The 7,145-nt window shown below is 47.3% G+C and overlaps 1 protein-coding gene across 1 annotated transcript; it reads left to right on the top strand.

The window, feature by feature from the left end:
• Positions 1–418: 418 nt before the first annotated feature.
• IRX1 (iroquois homeobox 1) lies at positions 419–6,766 on the top strand. The gene is made up of 4 exons (XM_083518117.1): positions 419–1,192; positions 4,006–5,011; positions 5,924–5,996; positions 6,336–6,766. Exons 1-4 carry the CDS (start codon positions 908–910, stop codon positions 6,364–6,366), a joined length of 1,395 nt encoding a protein of 464 aa, XP_083374243.1. The 5' UTR covers positions 419–907; the 3' UTR covers positions 6,367–6,766.
• The last annotated feature ends 379 nt before the right edge of the window (positions 6,767–7,145 follow it).

Genomic DNA, 7,145 nt, shown 5'->3' with positions numbered 1-7,145 from the left:
TCCCCGAGCTGAAGAGGATCCCGTGCTAATGGTGGGAAAAGACCAATCCCCTTGATTTTCCTTTCTTTTTTTATGAAGGGGGCACACCGAGGCTGCAAAACAGCAAAACCCCAATGTTGGACAGCTGTAAAATCGTGTAGACAGGTTGTCATACAGCAGCGGGGTTTTTTTCCCTGAAAGTAGCCCATTGCTAAACATTAAATACACACACACACAAAACACAGTAGACGTACAGACACACACACACACACACACACACACACACACACATATCAAGGCAAAGTGGCCCGGGCAGGATTGCTTAACCACGTGCTCCTCCGAAGGGGGGTTAGGACGGGACGGGGGTGGGCGGGGCTTGGCGCTCAAGTGGGTGCCAATCAAAGCATCAACTTCAAATTGTATCTGAAAGATCAGCCGAGGACCTTAGGGCAGGCGCATCAGTCGGAGCTCAATTGTTGATCAGATCACATCTAAGGGATTTAGGAGCACAGGCGAGCCGAGAGTTGAGGGAAGACGCCCCACCGAGTCCATCCACACGCGCTGCCGCTGTCTCCTCCTCCTCCTCCTTCCTCCTCCTCCTCCTCTTCCACATGCAGATGACAAGATCCGTCTGAGAGAGCCAGCGAGAAGGCGAGAAAAGAAAGCAGAGCCCCGAAAGAAAAAATATCCAGACGGGGGCTCCTCTCTCCGCCCGGCAGCTGTGGAGAAGGAGAGAAGGCAGGCAGGCAGGGGAGCGCAGTCGACAGCTAGCTAGCGAGCCAGCCAGCCAGCCATCCCGGGCTCTCCCGCGCCGTCCCAGACCCGGCTTGCCCGCCCGCCGAGCGCCGCTGCCCCGTCCGCTTCGACTTCTGGCTCCGTGTCGCCCCGTCGGCGGTGCGTCTCGCTCCTCCTCGCCTGCACGCCCGGGATGTCCTTCCCGCAGCTGGGCTACCCGCAGTACCTCAGCGCCAGCCAGGCCGTGTACGGCGGCAGCGACCGGCCCGGGGTGCTGGCGGCCGCCGCCGCTGCCGCCGCTGCTGCCGCCGCCGCTTCGGGCCGTCCAGGGGGCGCGGAGCTCAGCAGCGGCTCCACCGCCGCCGTCACCTCGGTGCTGGGCATGTACGCCGCGGCCGCCGCGGCCGGGCCTTACAGCGCGCCCAACTACAGCGCCTTCCTGCCCTACACCGCAGACCTCAGCCTCTTCTCGCAGATGGTGAGTTCGCATCCGACGGGGCGGGCCGCGGGAGGGAAAGGGCGCCCCGGGGAAAACGCTTCCCCCAAGGCCCTCGGCTGCTCGGCGCAGGATTGGGAGGGCCGGAGGGGCTGCCTCGTGGCCCGCTGGAGCGCGACGCGCCGGGAGCTTTTCTTCCGAAGGTCCCAGGGCGAAGGGCTGCGCAGGCTTTTTTCGCCTCCTTAGGGGCCGCAGCGAGCTCACCCCCCCCCCCGTCCATTATTATTTGCTTCCAACCCCATCCAGAGACAAAACAAGCTCCATCGGTGACTCCGACCGCCGGTTATTTCTCTCGCGCGCTCCTTCTACAGTTGCAGTCGCGGGCTGGAGGCGCCTTCGCCTCCCCGACCCGCCGCCGGAGCCGCTTGCCGCGGGAAGTTTCCAAGGTTTTAATTAATTTGCAGCAATTAAAGCGCGGTTAAGAGAGGAGGCGCGGAACAGCGGCCAGGCTCCCCCTCCCAAAAAATATATGTCTCCAAACAAAACAGGAACGCGTTTGCCCTCCCTTGGCCCCAGATTTCTTTTCTTAGCGGGTTCGCCGTATGATTTTTCTTTCGATCCCACGAACTTGAGCGGAAAAGTGGAGTTGTTCCTTTGAGCTCCTTGCCCCCCCCCCTTCACCTCCACCGCAATATTTATCCATGATTGCAAATCCCTCCGGATTCTCCGCGTTTTCAGAACGGCATATTGATAAACTATGAAAATGATTTTGGGGATATTGTTTTAAATTCAACAAGCAGGGTATTAGTATTGCTGTCGTTTCGGTTTTTGTGGTGAAAATATTTTAAGGGCATTTTACGCAGACTTGGTTAACTTATTTGTTTCGTTTTACATATTTTACATATTTCTGTTCGGAATGTAAATGCTAACAGAGGAACGGTAACGATTTTCCAAGAAGTAATTTCAGCAGAATTCCCAGAAGGGATTTTGCTATCATAGCAGCAACAATAACAAACAAATACCTTATCAAAATTAAGGCAAGGCAAGAAACTCGTCCTATTATGGTTTTGTTTTTTAAACCATGCTTGTGTTTTACATAGGGGTGTTTTTCTTTGTGGTTTGTGCAGATTGTGGTAAGATTATTCAGAATAAGTAAATGTATTTGGTAAGGAAATGCCCTACTTCTCTACAAAATAAATAGGCTGGGGTTAGTTGTAGTTTTTTGTTTATTTATCCGTTGTTTTTTTAAAAATGGAATTAATTTTTTGCCAGTTGAAATTATAAAAATAAAACATATGCTAAGGTAAATGGAATGATTGGAATAATATAGGAAAATGAGAGGCTGAAAATGAGCTCTCTCCATTCTCACTTATTCTATGCCAGTAAATGAAGAGTGGAAGCAGTAATGATTTTCAAGTAGCTACTTCAAAAGAATTCCCAACAGGGGAATACAAAATTTATCATTTCAGCCACAAGAACAAAAATCGCTCAACGAGATAAAGGGAGTGTAACAAGCATGCCCGGATAGAGTTATTATTAAATATTACATTTTGCCCTTTCCAGATGGTGTATATACATTGTTTTTTCTCTTACATTTTCTCTTGTGAGCTTGCTCCAAATAAATTCAGTTCTTTGCAAAAGTGTATCAGGATTTTTCACTCAAATGGCTAATTTTGTATGCACACATTTAAAGCAAGCAAACAAAACCTTGCAGTTCACCAGTAAAAAAATTAAATCTATCTTTAAAATAGGACAGATTAAATGACTGGCCACCAATAAGATGAAAAGCAGAAAATTATTTTGACTGAGAGGAGGGGAAAAAATGCTACTCATAGGTTGCTTTGCAACCTTTGCTCCCATCAGCATTTCCTAGAAAGCAGGGCTCAGTTCTAAAAAGGTGCCTAGACTTTGCGGAAGTTTGAGGAATGGAGTCATAAAAGTGTGTGTGTGTGTGTGTGCAATTTGCAGTAATAATGAGGCCTAATGAGGTTGTTAGAAAGATAAAATGTTATTTACCAAAACACCTGATGGGCTAATTTGACTTCACTGTGTTTTACTGCTGATGATAAAAAGTATATTGATTGAAAATAAATCACCTCTGCTAAAGGCTTGCAAAAAGGAGGGGAAAAGGTGTTTTGTCCTCCGAGGGTGAAAGGATTATTGAGGAAGGCAGGGATACACATATCCCAAATAGAAAGGTCTCTCTCTCTCTCTCTCATGCTACCAAGAGCACCATGAGACTCTCAACTATATGGACAAAAGCCAACTAAAGTTTAGCATTTGAAAGTCCCACTGCTTCCAACGGGAGAGAAGGAAGTGTGTGGTGCCTCTTCCCTCCTGAAATAAGTGAGCTTTAATGTGCTTAACTCTGGCTTGGCTTGGCTTGCGCCTTGTCGCTGCCTGTACAGTGTTAAGAGGGGATTCAGAGCACAATCCCTCTCTCGTTCCCATCATTTCTCTTTTGTGAAGCCCCTCTTTAAAGTGCTGCTGGGGCTGGGCAGGAATCTGCCCTGCTGTCTGTTGCACCAGACATGCCCCAGAAGCCTGTGATGCACTGATATTATCTTTCTCGATGTGGGTCAGTGCTCCTTTAAGGGTGCCTGCTTATTTTTAACAGCACAATAAATATTGGCTCTTGGATGCAGGCTTGGAAAATGAGGCTGGATCAGGGAGTGAGGGCACTTTTTGATTATTCTTTTAGCTTGGTGCAAGGAGACCTCTCTCCCTCCCTACCCACCCTCTGGAAAACCATTTGGGAAAGCTCCCCGATTTAAAACAGAAAGGCAGGGCTTGTGCAATGGGAGGACCTGACCTCACTCTCTGTTTCTTTTTTGGCTTCTCTGAATGTGTTGCAGGGCTCCCAGTATGAACTCAAGGACAACCCTGGGGTCCACCCTGCGACTTTTGCTGCTCATACCACCCCTGGTTATTATCCATACGGACAGTTCCAGTATGGGGACCCAGGGAGACCCAAGAACGCAACCCGAGAGAGCACCAGCACCTTAAAGGCCTGGCTGAACGAGCACCGCAAGAATCCCTACCCCACCAAAGGCGAGAAGATCATGCTGGCCATCATCACCAAGATGACCCTCACGCAGGTCTCCACCTGGTTTGCCAACGCCCGGAGGAGGCTCAAGAAGGAGAACAAGGTCACTTGGGGATCGCGGAGCAAGGACCAAGACGACGGGAACCTCTTTGGGAGTGACAATGAGGGGGACCCTGAGAAGAATGAAGATGATGAAGAGATTGACCTGGAGAGTATTGACATAGACAAGATTGACGAGAACGACGGGGAACAGAGCAATGAGGAGGAGGAAGAGAAGGTAGAGCTTCTACGACAAAGCAGCGAGGAAGAGCATTTGGAGAAGGAGAAGGCCTTGACGCTGTCAGGCCCTGAAGGACTTAAACCCAAAGAAGCCCTGTCCCTGGTGAAGGAGGCCTCGGACAATCCCACCCGAATCCTGAGCCCCAGTAGGCAAAATACTCTACAAGGCCCACTTCACAACAAGCCCAAGATCTGGTCTTTGGCAGAGACGGCCACCAGCCCAGATGGGGCCCTCAGCAAGCCAACTCCTCCTTCACCCCCCGCCCAGGTTAACCACACCTCTTCCCAGCTCCAGCACCCAGCTTTCCTCCCCAGCCATGGACTGTACACCTGCCAGATTGGCAAATTTCACAACTGGACAAATGGGGCGTTTCTCACCCAGAGTTCCTTGTTAAACGTGAGGTCCTTTTTGGGAGTTAATCACCACCACGCTGCCCACCACAACCACCACCTTCAGGTTCAGCAGCAGCCCCCCTCGGTGTTAACAGCTCTTAGCACTGAAAAGTCTTCAGAGAGGACGAGCCCTAAACACATAGGTAACGTGAACAATGGAGGGAGAAGGATACTTGGTGGGTGGGCTGTTTGTTGTGTACTTGAAGGTAAGTCCCACGGAGTTGGGACTTAACTCGGTTAGCCTGATCCAGTTAGGGAGGGGGTCCCAAAAAGCCTTTTGTAGGCCTTGACTGGAGCTATAGCTTATTGATGGTCAGGTAGCTTTTGAAACCCTCCTGCTCTTTCTAAGGGTGGTGATGGAGACACAGTCCCTAGTGTATAAAATATAAGACTCTTCCAAGAAGACTCTTGATACCTTGAGCTACTCATAGTTTTGCAACAGCTTTCCTGATTCCTTATTTATTTTGACTTCTTTAAAGGGGATGGCAGGGCAGACACATCAGTCCAGACAATCCATATTGACCCAGGAGTAAGATTCTGTGAGTTCAGCGGAACTTCCTCTACTTCCCCCTTGGGGAGAAACAAAACAATCATGAAATTCCTTAGGCTCCCAACCTGTCTTCCCCCCTCATTTTATTCAACTTTTATCAATAGTGGGTGATACAAAGTAAAACAAAGAAGAAGTAATGACTTAACATTTATGTTACACTTTTGGATGGTTCAAAGTTCATTTTCTTAACAATCCGTACAACAACCCTGTAAGGTCTGGGCTATAGTGCTGATGGAGAGCAGGGGAAGCTGACTGTTTTGCCTAAGGGCACCTTGAGTTCATGGCAGAGGCCAGATTGGAACAGGGGTCTTTCTGGTTCACAGCTCAGTCACTCAGCCACGGCATTATACCATGAGGTGAGGTGAGGGGAGAGAAGGAAGGAACATGACATGAAACTTGCAGATATGGCGGGGTAATTTTATTGCATGTTTGTTTCTCTCTGTATAAGCAAACTTTGCTAAGACATTTCCTCCCCTCCCCCTTTCTTCTTTTCTTTCCTCATCAGAAAGAGAAAACGTACCAAGAATCGACTCTCCACCTCAGCAGTTAAAATCTCCCTTTCAGCCTGTCCGGGACAAGTGAGTTCTTGTTCACTGAAATTTACTTAAAGGAAAGAAAGTGCTTGGATAACACAGACTAATCCAAGCACACCCTCATTATCATAAATCAAAGCAACAATCAAGCAATTTTGTAAAGCTTTTCAAAGTGGTATAAACTTACAGGCCATATACTTTAGCTTGAAAGTTTGGGGTGTGCTTTTTAAAAAGAAACTGAATCCCCCCCCACCCGCCACCCCCAATGTCACCATTGCATTTCTATTGTGTAAAAATATATATTCCTAGTCTGTTCCCTAATGCAGATGGGCGAGCGTAGCTGAGCTTTCACTGATAGATGGTTCTGTCTTTTCTTTCCAACAGCTCTTTGACTCAGCAAGAGGGAACATCGTGAATTTTAACAGCTCTCCCTTCTGCTTGATTAAATGGCGTGTTCTCTCCCCCCCCCTTTTTTTGGTGGAAAAGAAAATTTCACAGACTGGTCTAAAGGACAAAACAAAAAAAGTGGAAATTATCTAAATGACTCCCACCAATCTCATTTTTGCAATAAGGTGGTATCAATCCATTTCAAAATTATATATATCCCAACTCCTCAACCTGGACTTTCCCCTTTTCCTTTATTCCATTTTCAGAGCGTGTAATTCTAACCACGATTGGATTATTGGTTTTGGTAAAGATTTCTCATGTGTTTGTGTTATTTTTTCTGTATATAAAGTGATTTCGAATTGTAAATAATGCCACAGCAAAAACTTGTCTAAATCGTATATTTTTGTCTAATAAACAAAATGAAATTATGACCTCTCCCTGGACAAATGAGTCTTGGTGTTGCTCAAAATGCTTCTTGACAAGGCTTTCAATGTTCGTAGGACTGCAAGTATTAATTGATTTAGGTTGGTAGGTTAATCAACTAAACCTTTGGCTGATTAATCCTGGGAGAAGTGGCTGGGCCTGATTTGAAATCATTGGGCCTATGAGTGAATTCTTGCTTCTTTTTGAGAGCACTTTGATTCTAGTGTGTTGCTGTGATAGAACGGAATGAGAAAGAATAATCTAGAGAGATTTCCTTCCAACACAGAATGATAGCTTTTAATGTATCAAAATGCTAAGTTATTTCAAAAATATATTTGTTCTGAAAATTCAGGAACATGCAGATATCTCTGAATCATTGAATCA

The sequence above is a fragment of the Podarcis liolepis genome, assembly GCF_965112155.1.
Source record: "Podarcis liolepis genome assembly, chromosome: 8".
In the NCBI taxonomy this organism is placed as follows: Eukaryota; Metazoa; Chordata; class Lepidosauria; order Squamata; family Lacertidae; genus Podarcis; species Podarcis liolepis.
Note: the sequence above shows the minus strand (reverse complement) of the source record. Positions and strands in the feature narration are given on the sequence as shown.

Excerpts from the sequence above, each read along its gene's own strand:
- IRX1 (XM_083518117.1), top strand. The coding sequence starts at position 908 with ATGTCCTTCCCGCAGCTGGGCTACCCGCAGTACCTCAGCGCCAGCCAG. Across the intron at positions 5,012-5,923 it reads GACGAGCCCTAAACACATAG|AAAGAGAAAACGTACCAAGA; the intron begins GTAACGTGAACA and ends TTTCCTCATCAG. Across the intron at positions 5,997-6,335 it reads TTTCAGCCTGTCCGGGACAA|CTCTTTGACTCAGCAAGAGG; the intron begins GTGAGTTCTTGT and ends TCTTTCCAACAG.